Here is an 18,740-nt window from a genome sequence, read left to right on the forward strand (position 1 = left end):
AGACATGTATGACCTTGGGGGGAATCTTGGTTATAAAATAATTTAAAATGTGCTTATTAATATTTTATATTTAGAACACTAATATTACACAAGTAGAATGGAAATAATAACCCATGATGCATGATGGAAATTCTGCAGTAAAATATAGAAAGTGATAAAGTATTGAAGTCTTCCTATACTTGATATTAATCTTTCTTTAGCTATCTTCAAGGGATTATTTTTAGTTATCAGAAAATATTATCAACCAATCCATGACAAAATTTAATTTATGAGATCTAAAATAATTGGTTCACTTAGGTATTCATTTTTTTTTAGCTTTACTAAAAACTTAAACACACATGTCCTTCTTCCTTATACCCCCATAAATTATAAGGTAAAGGCAAGAGTAATTGAGCAATTCAGATATACCTTGAAACCAAAGAAATAACAATATGTATTCTATATATGTACTTAAAAGACTTTTCAGGTAGTTAAAACCATTACTTTGCAGGAAAAACCATGAGTGATCTATAAATGCCCTTCCTTTTCAGGCATTCTTCTATTAACAATTACTTCATATAACAACAATTGTTTGTAATGGTTGCCAACAACATCCTCACATTTCCTGTAAATGTAATCTTTGGGCATCTTATCTCTCTTATGGTTGTTATTTTCCTTCTTTTGCTTAGTTAGGTCTGTTTACAACTATATACTTTCTTGTCACTTAAGTTGTTATTTTATGTTAACTTATTTTGATCAAATTTGCTTAACTTTTTCCTTTTCTTTTGGATTTTAACTAAGCAAGTAAACTTGCTAAGAAATTCTTTACAGGTAGACTCTACATAATAGTACCCTCAACCAATGCCATCATAACTAAACTCCACTTTAATGTTCCAAAGATTGATGTAAAGATACCTCTTAGATGTGTGACCTTGGGCAAGTCATTTAACCCCAATTACTTAGCCTCTATTGCTCTTTTACTATGGAACTGTACTTAGTATTGATTCTAGACACAAGCTAAGGGTTTTTTAAAAAAACCTAACCAAACATTGTTGGTGTAAAGCCATTATTGAGTCAGTTACCTGTTACCTGAGACTTGTCCATCTGCTTTTCCAGTTTGGTTTCCTGCTAGTTTAGAGAAGCTTTACGCCTATGGCAAAGTTCCACCTTTCTCTGGCCCAAGTAATAGTGTTTGAACTAACACTGACCTTTCTTTATATGACTCAAATTTGTTTATGGTCTATAATGTGTAAAACTCAAAATGGGGGTTCCCATTCCAATAGACTATCAGTAAGAAATTTTCCAAGTATGAAATATCCCAATGGTGAAATTTCCAACATTTATAAGTCTAAGGAATTTTGAGGTTTACAATTGACAACTTCAATTTCTTCAACTCTCTCCCACATACATGCCTCTCTCCATGGACAGAACCTCAATAATTATGTAACACAAGTGAATTATAACTTTTTATAACTATAAGGCGGGTCTGAGATCTGGAATTCGTAGTTCGATTTGTAGCAGTCCCCTGCCAGCCCTGAGACACAAGATTGGGCTATCTTTGAGATGGAGGTTGGACTTCACTTGTGTCTACCTGCTTTTCAAAAGAGCAGGCACAACACAACACCAAATTGGCAGCTGCCCTGTAGAAGCCTGCCACAAAACTGCCAGAGAAGCCAGGGTGCAGCCCCAGCACAATGGAGGATATTTGACCTGGGGATTTACATGGGCTTCAGTCAGAGCTTCTGCTCCAGGGCTGCTCCACCTACAAAGGAATGTGGCAGAACTGTTTCTTCCCCTAGCAGCTGCCAAAATGGTGATGTATATCAATTCTTTCCCTATTATTTTTTTCTCTCCTTTGTGTGTGAGTGGTGGAAATTTTACTTTTAAGTTTCTATGCTTTTTAAAGATCTTAATAACTTTTTATTTGATTTGTGTCTCTTTAAGTGCTTTTCCTTTAATAACAAACACAACTATGACTGATAGTCTCCAATGTATATTATATATCCTTATACAGATAATTCTTGTTTTAAGTAAATTTGTATTAGAAAAATTTGACTCCCCAGGGCTGGTAGCAGAACCCCTATGCCAGCCAGGCTATATACCTTTGGCTTCCCAGGCAGTATCAGTGCCATACATCCCTCCTCTCAGGGAAGTTCTAGGCACTGAAGCTGCCCTGGCTGCTGGTGGGGTCCCCAGGGGTGGGAGAGGTCTGGAACTGGCTGTATGCTGATACATGCTGGGTAAATGAAAAAGAGGAAGCTATTGGCTAATTAGAAAGTCCCATGGGGGCAGCTGGGTAGCCCAATGGATTGATAGACAAGCCCAAAGATGGGAGGTCCTGAGTTCAAATGTGATCTCAGACACTTTCTAGCTATGTGACCCTGGACAAGTCACTTAACCCCCATTGCCTAGCCCTTATCACTCTTCTTCTGCCTTAGAACCAATACCCAATGTTGAGTCCAAGATGGAAGGTAAGAGTTAAAAAAAAAGTCCCATAATTTAAATGTTGTTCAGTGCTGTCCAACTCTTCCGTACCTCATTTAGAATTTTCTTGGCAAAGATCCTGGAGTGGTTTGCTATTTTCTTTTTCAGATCATTTTACAGATGAGGAAATTGAGGTAAATAGGGTTAAGTGACTTGCCCAGGGTCACATAGTCTGAGGCCTGATTTGAATTCTGGAAGAGGAGTCTTCCTGATTTCAGGCCTGGTGCTCTGCTTTTTTTTTTTTTTAATAACCTCTTTACTAAATAATTGGCCCCATATTTAACCTATTCTGTGATGTTGGGTTATTTAATTTGAGAGCCTTAGGCAATAAATAAAATCTCAATAAAGAGGTGGTTGACTTTGCAAATGAGTAGAAGGACACAGGAGATAATGGATGACTCACTGCCAGGGATTGAGTAGAGGGGTCTATTAGTTGTTCTTCTGGACTTATTTGGGAGTGGGATAGGTAGAAGGAATATCAACCTCTTTCTTCCTTCTCTCTCTCTTTCAAGGTTCCCCTCAATACCATATTGGATCCAAACTGTGATGAGAAAACCAGAAAACTGAGGGAATCAAACCCAGGCTACCAGTATTTTGCTTCCTTTGCTAAAATCAAACCCTAGGAATATAGGAGCTGCTTGCAGTTCCTACTTAATATCTTCCTGGGTGGATACCTGAGAAGGAGAATGGAGACTGCGGGGAAAATGGATGAAGGGGCTATAGAGAGAGAGAGAGTATAACAAAGGAACAAAGAGTCAGAGACAAAGAGTTAAAACATATGGGGTCTAGCATGCTCTTCTGATGATATTCTCTGAGCTTCACGCATTCCCAGACTTTTATTGAAGAATCCAGGAACGTAGAGTGGGAGGTAGCTAATGAACATATGACATGACATATGATTTAACATTGGCTCAATTGACAACCATGTAATCATAGAGGAGGAGGTTAGTCATACATGTGACTTGGTATGGAATGTGGTCTGAGAAGGTAGGAGCGAGGACCCTGTGGCAAATAATGTCCTGCTCAGGAATTCTTTTGTCCTTTGGACTGAAGATTTGGAAATACAATAATCAAGAAGTAACATGACCATGAGTCTGATATAGGAACACATAAGACACAATATCAATATACCAATAATACTTTCAAGATGCGAATATACCTGGTATGCTACAAGGAAGAATAGGGAGATTGGGAGGAACTGCCCTTCTCCCTTCAACTCCTTCTGAAGACATTTTGGGAATAGGAGAGGGATAGGAAGTGGGAATCCCTTATGTCAGCCTTTTTGGAAAGGGCAGACATTTTCCAGTCTTATCTTACCTTACCCTTAGCTGCCCCTATTTAAATAGAACAGAAATGTATATCTGTCTGAACCTTAGGAATGATCTTAACTGGGGGTCTTGAGCTATAGTGGTTTTAATATAACTTTCTGATGTGGGAAAAAGAATTAATGTGTTCTTCTCAGGGTAGACATCCATTCTACCCCTCCTGCCCCCCATCAGGGATGAGAGCATGTTTAGGCTAGGAGAATAAAAGGACATGTCCCTATTGCCACAAGCCCAGTGAGTTGGGAGATTGCTTATCTTACTTCAAGGATGAAAGCCATTAGGATATCCTATCTCCTTATCTTCTTATACCTTTAGGAGCCAGAGGAGTCACTCCCAAGGAAAAAGCTACCTTCCCATAACCTTACTCCAACCTATTGGGAGGTCATGATGAACATATCTTGCTGTTTTCTGATTGGGGTAGACTTTGTGCCTAGATTGTAAGTCCTGGCCCCAGACATTGGGGTGTTGGACAGAGGAGGGAAAGGGTCTTGCATTAGGAGCCTACGTGATGTTTGTATCTGCACCCAGGCATTGGCATTTGCCATTAGGACATTTTTTCCTTTCTCATGGGAAAGAATAAAGGTCTGCTTCTTCTGCTCTCACTCTCACAGGTTTGTAATTGTAATTTGGGGTGGAGATGGGGTCATTTTTTATTCCACTCACTGTCTTATGCATGCTTTCTAATCTAATTAAGAGATTGACCTATGTAGTCTTTATTTTATTTTTTATTTTTTATTTTTTTTGCTGTGGGCTAAAAAAACCCACCCCCAAATTAATTGTTGTAACCAGGTGTGGTAAATCAACCTACAAGAACCTTAGGCACAAATTCCAATCCCTAGAGCAGTGATGGTAAAACTTTTGGAGATGGAGTGTCAGGCCCTGCCCCACCCCCAGACTGAATGACTTGCTGGCCCCCCACCAGAGATTGAATGCCACACCCCACTCCCCCAGAGACCCAGTGCCTTCTCCAACCCTCCTTACCCCAGACAGGGGAGGGGGGAAGCATTCCCATTGGCTGCTGGGCAGAGGGGAGGATGATGTGAAAAAATGTCATCAGGCACAAGTGGACAGGGGGAGGGGAGTAGTTCTATTCCAGTCCCTCTGCCTTTTTAGTAACAAACTCTGGGAGGCGAGGGGGGGTGGATAGCGGCTATATGCCTGCCATCTTTGGCACCTCTGCCATAAGTTCACCATCACTGTAAAGGGAAGGGAGTGGAAAATAGAAATATAAGGGAAAGTCATACCTCTGAGATTTCCAGTTAAGGAGAACAAGGTACAGTTTGGGAGGATTCAACTTTAATGTAAGAGGTAGTAAAAGACCTAGTATTCAGTCAGCTTTATTCTACAGTGAGCCCTACTGATTACATATCAAAGGCTTTAAGATTGAAAATTCATTAATGAACATTGCTTTTAAACAAGGAGGAAATGTGGAAATATATCCCTAGAGGAACAGTATCATTAAAAAAAAAAGGGAAAAAAAAGCATTGATCTGATAGTCTAGTGCAGGGGTCCCCAAACTACTGCCCGTGGACCACATGCGGCCCTCCTGAGGCCATTTATCCAGCCTCCACTGCACTTCCGGAAGGGGCACCTCTTTCACTGGTGTTGAGAGGAACACAGGATGCATCCACATCCTGTGCTCTTAAGAGTACTGTATGTGGCTGCACCACAAAGCACAGCTTTGCTCATGTACAGTACTACTTCCGGTGACATAATCCTTTGCGTGGCACCTTGTTCTGAGAGTAACTGAATGAGAATGAGGTGCTGCGCAAAGGATTATGTGGTTGCACAATGGAAGCATGGTGAGCGGTGATCTGGGGGAGGGGATTATGCACTGTGTATACTGCTGCCCGGTATAGTGGTGGCAGGGATGGACCTGTGCAAGGTGTGACAGGCCCATCACAGCCAGTGCTGCAGCCTCCACTATCCCAGATAGTGGTATACAGTGTCACAGGCCTCCAGTACTGTATATAGACATCGGATAGTAGTGATCTGGCTTGTGACATCAGCAGTGGGCCTCTACTGTGAGAAGCCCACCACTGCTACTGAATGTTTTATAAGACACCCCCTATTTTGGGGGGGTCAAATTAATATAAGACAGTGTCTTATTTTCAGGGAAACATGGTAGGACAATGGCCCCCATACTCCCCTAGATACACAACATAATGGCCCCTAAAGGGGTCATTATGTTGTCAATTTGTTGATTTAAATTTATTTGTTCTTTATTTTAAATATTGTATTTGTTCCCCCCCCCCCCTTAAAATAAGATATGTGCAGTGTGCATAGGGATTTGTTCATAGTTGGGTTTTTTTAATAGTCCGGCCCTCCAACAGTCTGAGGGACAGTAAACTGGGCCCCTGTGTAAAAAGTTGGGGGACCCCTGGTTAGTGACTCACTTATTTTGTGATCTTTGTTAAATTAAAACCTCTATGGACCCCACTTTTCATTTCTAAAAGTTTATGATACTAATAAATGATGTCATTTTGTAAATATATTGCATCAGATACAACATACAGTGGACCTCAAAATGGTGTTACTGGTTAGTATCTTTTGTAAGGGTTTACTTTTGTTAGATCAAATTTATACTAACTTTAGTTATTATTTTTTTGCCACAATTTAATGCTTAATATATTCAAATCTGTTTAATAATAAGCTATATCAAGAAATTGAACAAGCCATCAAATAACTCCCTAAGAAAAAATCCCCAGGGCTTGATGGATTCACAAATGAATTCTATCAAACATTCAAAGAACAACTAATCCCAATATTATACAAACTATTTGACAGAATAAGCCAAGAAGGAGTTCTACCAAATTCATTTTATGACACAAATATGGTACTGATCCCAAAGCCAGGCAGGTAAAAAACAGAGAAAGAAAACTATAGACCAGTCTCCTTAATGAATATAGATGCAAAAATCCTAAATAGGATACTAGCAAAAAGACTCCAGCAATAACAAGGGTTATTCGCTATGACCATTCATATCAGAAATGCAAGGATGGTTCAATATTAGGAAAACCATCCACATAATTGACCATATTACCAAGCAAACCAACAAAAATCACATGATTATCTCAATAGATGCAGAAAAAGCCTTTGATAAAATACAACACCCATTCCTATTGAAAACACTGGAAAGTATACAAATAGAAGGGCTTTTCCTAAAAATAATAAACAGTATATATCTAAAAACATCAGTAAACATCATCTGCAATGGCAATAAACTAGAAGCCTTCCCAATAAGATCAGCAGTGAAACAAGGATGCCCATTATCACCTCTATTATTTAACGTCGTACTAGAAACACTAGCAGTAGCAATTAGAAAAGTAAAAGAAATTGAAGGTATTAAAATTGGCAATGAGGAGACCAAGCTATCACTCTTTGTGGATGATATGATGGTCTACTTAAAGAATCCTAGAGAATCAACAAAAAAGCTAGTCAAAATAATCAACAACTTTAGCAAAATTGCAGGATACAAAATAAATGCGCATAAGTCATCAGCATTTCTATATATCTCCAACCCATATTAGCAGCAAGAATTAGAAAGAGAAATTCCATTTAGAATCACCCTAGACAATGTAAAATACGAATCTATCTGCTGAGACAAACACAGGAACTATATGAACACAACTACAAAACACTCTCCACACAATTAAAACTAGATCTAAACAATTGGAAAAACATTGATTGCTCATGGGTGGGACGAGCTAACATAATAAAAATGACAATCCTACCCAAATTAATTTACTTATTTAGTGCCATACCCATTGAACTACCAAAAAATGTTTTTACTGAATTAGAAAAAAAATAACAAAGTTCATTTGGAAGAACAAAAGATCAAGGATATCCAAGGAAATCATGAAAAAAAATGCAAAGGAAGGAGGACTTGCAGTCCCAGATCTCAAACTATACTATAAAGCAGTGGTCATCAAAACAATCTGGTATTGGCTAAGAGACAGAAAGGAGGATCAGTGGAAAAGACTTGGGGTAAATGACCTCAGCAAGACAGTCTATGATAAGCCTAAAGATCCCAGTTTTGGGGACCAAAACCCACTATTTGATAAAAACTGCTGGGAAAATTGGAAGACAGTATGGGAGAGATTAGGTTTGGATCAATATCTCATACCTTACACCAAGATAAACTCAGAATGGGTGAATGATCTGAATACAAAGAAGGATACTATAAGCAAATTAGGAGAACACAGAATAGTATACTTGTCAGATCTATGGGAAAGGAAAAACTTTAAAACCAAGCAAGAGCTAGAAAAAAATCACAAAATGTAAAATCAATAATTTTGATTACATCAAATTAAAAAGGTTTTGTACAAACAAAACTAATGCATTCAAAATTAGAAGGGAAGCAACAAGTTGGGAAACAATCTTCATTACAAAAACCTCTGACAAAGTTCTAATTACTCAAATGTATAAAGAACTAAACCAATTGTACAAAAAATCAAGCCAATCTCCAATTGATAAATGGGCAAGGGACAAGAATAGGCGATTTTCAGTTAAAGAAATCAAAACTATTAAAAAGCACATGAAAAAGTGTTCTAAATCTCTTATAATCAGAGAAATGCAAATCAAAACAACTCTGAGGTATCACCTCACACCTAGCAGATTGGCTAACATGACAGCAAAGGAAAGTAATGAATGCTGGAGAGGGTGTGGCAAAGTTGGGACATTAATGCATTGCTGGTGGAGTTGGGAATTGATCCAACCATTCTGGAGGACAATCTGGAACTATGCCCAAATGGTCCTAAAAGACTATCTGCTCTTTGATCCAGCCATAGCACTGCTGGGTTTGTACCCCAAAGAGATAATAAGGAAAAATACATGTACAAGAATATTCATAGCTGTGCTCTTTGTGGTAGCAAAAAATTGGAAAATGAGGGGATGCCCTTCAATTGGGGAATTGTGAGTCTTAAAAATTCTCAACTCTACCTTGGAACATTACCTTAAGGTTAAGGTTAAGGTTATTCCCCATTTAAACAATGGAGATACTTGATTAGGAATGTATTGAGAACTTAACCTTACTCCATCCATATTTAGGCGTACCTTAAGGGGAAGATAAAGTTGTAAAACTCCTTACAGAACAATGAAAAAGTCCCCAACCCATACTTATAGTAAGGCAAAAGCCATTAAGCTAGGTCTATTTTTAGATCTAATACAAAAGGGTGCTAAGTACCTATGAAGGTTATTAATCACTAAAAGGGCAAGCTTAGCAAAGAGATGTGAATTATTCAGAAGTTTTAGTCTGCCCAGAGAAGGTGATAACAAGATGTGAATTAAGAATGATCAGTCCTTTGGAAAACGTCTACTGTGATTGGTAGATGTGAAAATTTAGGGGAGGTGACATAGGAGAACATTCTCTTTAAAAGGAGCTGTCTGAACCAGTTCAGGAGGGAGTTTGGATCAGTTGAGCTCAGGAGCTGAACTGGAGGGTCTCTCTGAACACTAGAGTTTTGCTTGGGACAATCTTGTGGTGAGTGATTAAAGACTGATTTAGTTTTCTCTCTTAAAAGAAAAGCCTAGGCCCTAGCCTTCCTATTATTTCCTCTTACTCTGTCTCTTTCCCTTTCTTTAATTCCTTCATTTATATTAATTAAAATCTCCATAAAACCCAGCTGACTTGGGTATTTTCATATTTGCGATTTTTTCCCATGGTGACCACTTATTTTTGATATAAAATCAAGACACTAAAAATTATCTTTAGTTTGGGCAATTCACAGTCTTGAACCCACATTTTCGTGGTCACAGTTTATGGCAACCACTCTTTTGTCTGTAACAGAATGGCTGAACAAATTGTGGTATGTGTTGGTGATGGAATTCTATTGTGCTAAAAGGAATAACAAACTGGAGGAATTCCATGGGGACTGGAACAACTTCCAGGAATTGATACAGAGTGAGAGGAGCAGAATCAGGAAAACAGTATTACCAGAGACTGATAAACTGTGGTATAATCAAATGTAATGGACTTCTCCATTAGTGGCAATGCAGTGATCCTGAACAACTAGAAGGAATCTATAAGAAAAACTACTATCCACATTCAGAGGAAACACTGTGGGAGTAAAAACACTGAAGAAAAACAACTGCTTGAATATATGGGTTGAAGGGATATGGTTGGGGATGTAGACTCTAAATGAACATCCTAGTGCAAACATCAACAACATGGAAATAGGTTCTGATCAAGGACACAAGCAATTCCCAATGAAATTGTGCATGGGCTGGGGGAAGGGTGAGTGGAGGGGAGGGAGGGAAATAATATAAATATTGTAACCAAGGAATAATGTTCTAAATTGACTAAATAAAGTAATTCAAATTAAAAAAAGGAAAAAAATAAGCTATATCATAATAGGGTCCTAATGAAATATTTTTTAAAAATTCCTAACTGAAACTAAAGATTTACAGAATACTTACAGTGTTTGTAACCTGAAGGCCATCTCCAGGATATTCTTGATGGCCAAAAGTGGTACCTCTGTTCTACCTATATCCCTAAAAGAAAAACAAAACAATGAACACACATATAGAAATTCTGTACTTTTCGAACAAGATACTTCAGAAAATGTTATTGTCTCAATTGCTGATAATACTCATAAAACCAGCAGCTTTAAGAATTTATTTTCTGTAAAAGATATTCCTAAATATGGTTATGCTGAAGAGAAAAAGAATAACTAAAATGATTTTCATTTTAAAAATTTATAAATATTTGAGCCCCTTCACCTTGAAATTGTATATTAAGAGCCTGGATATACTTAAAAGTAAGCTGCAAATGCCTCAAATTTCTTATTCTCTATCATTTCCCTCTTTCTGATGATGAGTGGTATTACTTTTAGAATCTAAACATCCCCCCTTTATAATGACAATTTCTCCATCCACTTGATTTCCTTTCCATGTCTCTCTGAATTCTTCAATACTTTAATACTGCTTTCTTCATGACCATACTTCCAGTTGCCGAAGTTTACAACCTCGGGGCCATCCTCAACTCCTTAAGATTATATGGGGCCCATGGGGCTCAGCAGCTAGTGTCCCTCTTCTCCAATCCTTCTACCGCACCCCTTATATCTATTTGCATCTGTTCTGTATTTACCTATAGGTTGTCTTCCTTGTTATACATACTCCTTGAAAGCAGAAACTAATTCACTTTGACCTTTGTATCTACAGTGACTAGCATACTGCCTGGCAGACAGCAGGTGCCTAATAAATGAATGGTGACTGATAGCTGTTTTCCCCCTAAAAGCCATTCTTTAACTATAATATCCTTAATAAGAGCATTATTGAATGCCTAGTTAAAATTTAAATGGGTTTTTACTTTTAAAAACCCTATATACAATAAATTAGTTTTGGTGCTTTTATAATGCAAAGAATAATAAATCCAAGGCAAAGGTGACTCATGTCCTATTCAATACTTACAAATATTTCAAAGATGACAGATGGAAAAAAAAAGTATCTTCGATGGCTGACAAAGGATTGTGACTGAGAATTCTGAAAAAAAATGAAATTAAAATGAACAATTCAATAATATTAATGCAATTTTAGATTAATTAGGCGCATCTGGGGAAGGAGGAGTACAACTACCATAGCTGCCTGAATTAGAATGTGCTATACTTACTAGAAATGTCATGTTGCTTTTTTCAACATGCCTTTTGTTTGCAGGAGCCATGCTAGTCTTTAGAGATGTGGAAGAGAAATAAAAGAGAAAATGAAGAAAAGAGGAGGATAGTGAAGGATGGGGAGAATGAGTAAAGGCTATGAAGGCGATGGATGCTAGAAAGTCTATGCCATACAGAAAAAATAGGTTGTAGAAAATTATATAAGGGTAAACTCAAAACCTTTTCAGATTTTTCAAGTAAGATTTTTCAAGTGGAAAGGCCACTGGTAGAAGAAACTCATACCAATAACTGTCAGGATTACTTTTGTTTTCTGTGACTTTTCCTTTCCCACTAATCTACCTTGGAAAATGGAAGAGGTTTGGGGTTGAAAACCTGGGGACTCCTAAATCCCAAAATAAAAAAAAAATAAAAAAAGGAAAAACTAAAGTCAATGACTCAGTATTTTTTGACAAATAGCCCTTACACAGATAATAATCAAGGACTGTTAGGCTTTGGAGAGTAAAATCAGGAGGTTTAGGGAATATTTATGAGTTAGAATTTGATAATCAACAGAGACCCAGTGTCCAGTAACTAGAAAGGTTAGTCCAAAGAAAAGACACTTGAACCAGAAGACACTAGGATTGTCTTTGTTCATTATTCCTAAGAGGTTGGTGCATGGGGCTCAGAATCTCTAGCTGGGGAATTTTATAGCCAAGAAACTGAAGGGAATAAAAAAAGTTGAGAATGAGCTCCAGCTGCTAAACTGGGAAAATACATTTGCTGGGTAATCCAGCAAGAAATATACTTTTTTTTTCTCCCTTCAGAAGATAAAAATGCATTTCTTTTTATTTTATTTAAATTTTTTTTTACTATTATCCTTTGATTAACTACAGGAGGGCATAAGCTGTTCCTTAAAGACTGCTACAGTTTCTCCCCCCCCCCCCCCAACAAACAAACAAACAAAAGGAACCTGCCTCTGAGCTATTCAAGAGATAAAACTGTTATAAATGCCTTTCTGGAAGAAGTCATAGCAATGGGGTTTAGGTGGTAACCTTAATTCTGAGAATACTATAATTCAAAATTCCCCTTTTCCATATAGTCTTTCACCCATTTATTTGGGATATAGTGTAACTTATTTCATTTGCTAACTTCATTTTCCTTCCCACAATTATTTTCCATTCTCAAATCCTTATCCTGGTCATTTATAGATTAAGAAGGATTACTGCAGTCCTATAAGCATATAGAATGCTAATTAATCATTTGAAAATTTAGCTTTGTAAATTGGGAAACTAGGTATTACCCCAAACTAAGAGACTATCTTTTATTGTCTGTGTATTTTGAGGAAGTCTTGCCTCAAAGTTAGAGCATATTATGGGGGAGAAAGAGGGAGAATGCTGTCTTGTAATGTTTCTATCCTCCTACTATACCTTTTCTAGGCATAATCATCCAGAGATGTAAATACAAGGACTTTAGTTTCTCATATTACTGTCTGGATTCTTGATTTTGTTATGTTACTTTAGGGAAAAGCATTATCTTGCCACATATTTGCCTAAGAAATTTCTGCTCTAAACTCTACCCTAGGTACTAGCTTTTACTGGCAGCAAGTCCTTTGAGACTGCCTTTGGCTTATATGCAAGGGGTAGTTAGCCAGTTTCCTTATCTTCTTAGTCCTCCCTCATAACCAGTTCTATCCCAGTCTTCAAGGTCTTTTTGCTGTTCTTCACACCCGATTAAGTCCAAAACCACCACCCTTCGTAGGACTTCATTTTCTGCCTACCCTATCCTATCAGTACATTCTTCCTTCTTACCTGCTCCCACTTTATAATGATATAGGATCATAGACTTAAAGGGACCTTAGGGACCATTTAGTCCAACACCCTCATTTTACAGATGAGGAAACCAAAGTCCAGGGAGGTCTTAACATCACAGCATAACAGACTCTTGGAGCTGGAAAGAATTTTAGAGACTACTGACCTCCTCATTTTACTGATGAGGAAACTGAGATCTAAAGAAGTTAGGGGACTTAGCCAAGTCACACAGTTGAAAGTACCAATTCCATGCTCTTTCTACTATACCTCAACTGTATCTTTGTGAGATTGGCATGTGTCATTCATTTTAATCCAGACACAAAGGAAATTTTCTCCTAAATTATTTTAAGTTGTTGTTGCTTTAGCCTTGGACAACTGATTTTTCTTTATGTCTTTTTTCTACATAATATGAAGGTAGTTAAGTGAGGCAGCTCACAAAATAAGGGAACATTTCTTACCTGCTATTTTTTTTTTCTCCAAATCCTTCTACACAGGTCCAGACAGATGGGCTACGTTTCCTCTCTATTAACTGAGGAGACAGAAAAGAATCGAGGACTGAAGCATGTCACCACTGTCCTGCATATATTGAAATCCTGACAGCTTCAGCTGAAAAAATGTTCAAAGCAGGTAGTGAAAAATAAATTTTAAATAGGACAAACTCCAAAACTATCTATACTAGGATCTTAGGGGGCAGGAAAAATTGGAGACAGGTGGTCAAAGAAAGAGACAGAATGATCTCAAGATCATAGATCAAGTATACCCAAAAGTATTAGAAGAAATTAAACTTTTCCTTTTATTTATCTACAAAGGTACATAGGAACACAACTTCTCATGTAGGGCTTTTTGATACAAGAGAACATTCTAAGAAATGATTGCATTGTATAAGCCCTTTCTCAGGAAAAGAGTTTACTGAATCTGAAATGATTATCCTACATTTTAATCAATTCCCTGCATCAAACCTTGGCAAAGAAGCCTTCTTGTTAAAACAAATTAATTGGCTCTTTTTGAAATGGTGATAATATAGCTCCATTGACCATTGAATGGAATGTACAATGTTCATATGGCTTTGAATTTTAATAGCTCTGGGCTCCTTGTGATTGTACTAAAATCTTCTCCAGGAGCCCTTGTTCCCAGCCAAGAACCAACTCTTAAGTATCCAAATAACATAAAAGTAAAGGAAAGCTTACAAAAAAGCTGGAATGCTTGTGGCCAAACAAAGGAATATGTAGAGAAGCTGCATGGGAAATGGCTTGCAAAGCTTTGTGTTAAAACTTTTTGACTAATTTTTGTGGCCCAGTTATACATTCATCTTAAATAGTGTGTAGAGTTATCACAGACTCAGAAAGACCATCAAGTCCATTACTCTGACTGATAAAACTAAGACTAAAAACTAATATTATTGTGGAGGTCAAGGGAAAGACCATAAAAGACTAAAGACTTTTGAAAGAATGAAGTGCAACTGAGAAAGAATACATATTACCAGATTTTAATTACATGGAATAATCAACCACCAGGTATTGGCAACACTGAGGCTTCCAAGACATTAGATGAAATAAAATGAGGTATTTAAGTCATATCAAGGGATAGACTAGACCTCAGTCATTCATTTGTAATGTTCATATTTTAGTGTATATTTGCAGAAGCTGCCAGGATTCCATTACATAACAAAAAGTGGTCACATTACTTTGAAAGTTTTTAACCCTTATGTGTTCCTACTACTGTCCAAGAAGAAACTGATACCAGGTAGATTGGCCTGGGGTTGGAATATCAAAATGAATGCAGCAAAAGATAATTATAATCATTTGATATCTGCTTAGTGGCTTTGTAAAATGAACTGTTTGTCTTAATCTAGATTCTAGAGACAGAGCTTTAAGCAATATTAAATAAGAAAGGTGGCATAAAGTGTTGAGAAATGTTTTAAAACTTTCACTCTACAAACACAATTTAAAAAAAAATGGAACAGGAATTTGCATGTCATCCTTGGACAGGGACCATGCTAATCTTCTCTGTTTCATTCTAATTTTAATATATGTGCTGCCAAAGTAAGCACTGAATAAAAATACTTTATTTAGTATATCATAGCATAGTTATGAACTGCTGGAAAAACAGCAGTAGACCTACCAGCCTGTTGCCAGGAAATCATATCGAAGAAGGGAAAAAGGGAATCTTTTAGGTGATGCCTGAAGGCAGACCAAGGGTAAGAGGCAGTCACAAAAACCTCAGGCTTCTAGAATAGTAGTTACTACCCAAAACTAAGAGACTATCTTTTATTGTCTGTGTATTTTGAGGAAGTCTGCAAGTGTCCTTATCTGTCCCTGTCTCTCTCTCTCTCTCTCTCTCTCTCTCTCTCTCTCTCTCTCTCCCCTCCCTTTCTCTCCTCCCTCTCTCTCATTCTCTCTCACTCTCTTGTCACTCACACACACCACCACCACCACCACCATCACCACCACCACCACCACCACCACTACCACCACCATTTATATCATTGTCAGAGAACTAGGAGGAAAAGAAGAGATCAATGAATCTTAATGATCACTTTCTCAAAGTGGCCCCAACTGTCAGAAATCTTAAAAAAAAGATGCAAAGAATTAAAGGACAATGTTTTGATTTTTTTTCTCATTTTCAACGCTCAGGGATTAGGGTGCCACAGAAGACCAGCATGGAACCTGGTTGTTTGCAAGACAAGGTAGGGTACTGGAAAAAACAAAACAAAACAACACACAACACAAAATGAGAAAGAATGGGTTGGAGCCCAGCTCTGACCTATATTAACTCCAGGTTGCTCCTTAATTTTTCCGAGCTTTAATTTCTTCATCAGAAAAATTGGGAAAATATTATCTATACCATATACTTCACAGAGATTTATCTTCAGGATTAAATAATGTGAAAAGACTTTGAGAATTACAAAGTATCCTATAAAAGCAAGTAGTTATCATGTCTACCTAACTTTTCAAATATTATATTTGCTTTTATGATCATGAAGATCACTTTTGTAAGAACCATTACACTAACTAAAACTTCAAAGATAAGCCATCAGTCTGGGCCTGTGTAGGTTAATGGAGGAGAAGCATTTTAAAGCCAGGAGAAAAGTATACTCAGTATTAAGGAATAACAACTACTACAGGTTTTCCATATTGTAGTTCAGTCCTGACTTTAATGGAAAGATAGATGATTATTGCTATCATGAAAAAGAACAGAATTTTACTAATTAACTAAGCTATGAAAGCTTAAAACTGTACTATGGCTTTTGAGACACTCTGCATATACTTGGCACATATTTGATTCATTCATGCCAGGTAATACATTCAGGATGCTTATTGGATAATAATTACTTGATGCCTGATTATTGCCAGTTTTAGATATTGGGAAGATCATTTTTTAAAAAATTCTTTTCTTCATAGTATCAATTCTAAGACAGAAAAATGGTAAGGCCTGGGCAATTGGGGCTAAATGACTTGCTCAAGGTCCCACAGCTAGGAAGTGCCTGAGGTAATTATTTGAACCCATGTCCTCCCAACTCCAGATCTGGTATTTTATCTACTGTGCTACCTAAGTTGCCCCAGGAAGATCATATTCTTTTACCTTTCGAGAAAATCTCTCATACAGCTAACCTCTCCAAAAAATTTAGCCTCAATTGGTATCCATCAGATGGAGAACTATTTACATAGACCTAGGCTCAATATAGCATCCTTTGGAAGTTTATCTGCAGAAAAAGATATAACAAAACCCTCTAATTTCACTACGGTAAGTGGAACCATCTGAGGTAAATTTCTGACTACAAGCTAAAGCTCTGTCCAAATTTTATTTTTAAAGATTTTATTAATCTTTTGCAGTTATCTGTATATCAGCTAGGGATTTAGCTTTCTTTAGACCAATGGAAAAAGGTCTAAGCATCAAGATTTGTTTCTCTCCACCCATGCTAATCCTAACCCTTGCCATTGCAGCATGACAAATTTGACTTTTTTCCATTTCAGAAATTCGTTATGAGGTGAAGGCAGAGACAATCAATATATATTAGGGTCCCCTCCTGTTACTTTGTATTTATTGAGTATAATTCCTCAATTTTTCCCTAGCTTTTATATTTTCTCTTATCAAATAACTCCTGTGAAGATATTACAAATAAACTCTCATTATAAACTCATAATCATCTGAGATATTGAGTAACGGTTTGGCAAATCTTTAAGACATTAGTGTTGCTGGCTTATTGGTAGAGTATGCAGAAGATATAGTCTCTCAACAGCAGAGAAATATAATCCATGGACATCATGTAGGTTTTTTCAGGAATTTAGGAACTCCTTTTTCTTTGTTGTGTGCCAGAATCTCAATAGCTGATTAAGAGGGTTCAGCATGGGGCCATCATTTCAGTCAAGCATTTCATGATACTAAGCAAACTTTGTATTTTGCAAGAATATTTATATACAAAAAGCTATGTATTTAGCATTGGGCCAGATGATGAGATGTAAAAATATGCCATGTGCAAAATGTTCTGATTCTCTGAAGCCCACTCAAAGTTCCTTCTAACCCAACTGATTGTAGTCAGAAGTCATACTCCTAAAATGTCACAAGCTTGTTTCAAAAAAAGCAAATTTCATCATTACTACAACGCTGTTACCAGCATGCAAAGATTGGTTCATCAATTCCAAAGGCTTATCCTAAGCTAAGGTAGGGTAGGAACTAATGTTTTATACTAATTGGAGAATTAAATTTATGATTTGGGCAAGTCTATTAGCCTCTTTGTACCTTAGTTTCCTCATCTGTAAAATGTACATCATGAAAGTCTACCTCCCAGGGTTCTTGTTTAGAACTAAGACATAGCTAGCAATGAATATGCAACAGCTAGCAAATAATTTTGCATATTTATTTTATTACACTTACACGCTTTGCAGAAACTGCATTCCATGCCAGGTTTGAAATGTTCCATAACGGAGGTTTTTGAGTAAATTGCAACTGAGGTTTCTATTAAAAAAAGAAACATAAATATCTTCTTTTAGCACATTTATTAGAGTCCTAATTTTCATGTAAATATAATACATTTACTTACTATTCTATAACATTAATTTAGTCAATTAATAACTAATTAGCACCTACTAGGTATGTGCTACTGTATAAGACATTACCTGCTTATAATAATCTAAACTCTATAACTAACTAGATATGTAAATGGGGCAAGTTATTTTACTTCCTTGATAAATTCATTTTATACTCTCAAGATGCCCGATATAGAAGACAGCCTCTTTGGGACCACATTTTCTTACCTCTGAAATAGAGGGAGGGATGGGCTAGGCTGGATGAACCCTTAAAGCACTTCCAGTTCTAAAAATATGATGTGTATTTCATAGTCACACACATACTTTAGTGTTAGACACAGAGTGAGCGCTCCTGCATCTCTGCAATGAATGTCTTCCTCTGCCAGATAGAAGTCCCTGCTACCTTGAAGAATTAGTTCAAGTAGCAGCACTAGAGAGTCTTATCCTAACCTCTTCAGTATTCTCCCCACTGTGGAAAATATATTTGTATGTATTTTGCATTTACTTACGTTCATACTCTTTCTTTGC

The 18,740-nt window shown here is 37.1% G+C and overlaps 1 protein-coding gene and 1 non-coding gene across 3 annotated transcripts in view; both read right to left on the reverse strand.

Annotated features, from left to right (window-relative positions):
- LOC103106137 (leucine-rich repeat-containing protein 37B-like) overlaps positions 1 to 18,740 on the reverse strand; it is a 76,005-nt gene that overhangs the window by 44,155 nt on the left and 13,110 nt on the right. For both annotated transcript variants that reach the window (XM_016430571.2, XM_007482497.3), the window contains 3 exons: positions 18,061 to 18,141; positions 11,199 to 11,270; positions 10,206 to 10,280 (listed from right to left, as the gene is read on the reverse strand). In XM_016430571.2, the coding sequence (XP_016286057.2) occupies positions 10,206 to 10,280; positions 11,199 to 11,270; positions 18,061 to 18,141 (228 nt within the window). The remainder of the gene's footprint in view (positions 1 to 10,205; positions 10,281 to 11,198; positions 11,271 to 18,060; positions 18,142 to 18,740) is intronic.
- LOC130457676 (U6 spliceosomal RNA) lies at positions 15,134 to 15,235 on the reverse strand. Its single transcript, XR_008916968.1, has one exon. It is a non-coding gene; the product is annotated as a U6 spliceosomal RNA (small nuclear RNA).

Source organism: Monodelphis domestica, chromosome 2 (genome assembly GCF_027887165.1).
Source record: "Monodelphis domestica isolate mMonDom1 chromosome 2, mMonDom1.pri, whole genome shotgun sequence".
Taxonomy (NCBI): domain Eukaryota; kingdom Metazoa; phylum Chordata; class Mammalia; order Didelphimorphia; family Didelphidae; genus Monodelphis; species Monodelphis domestica.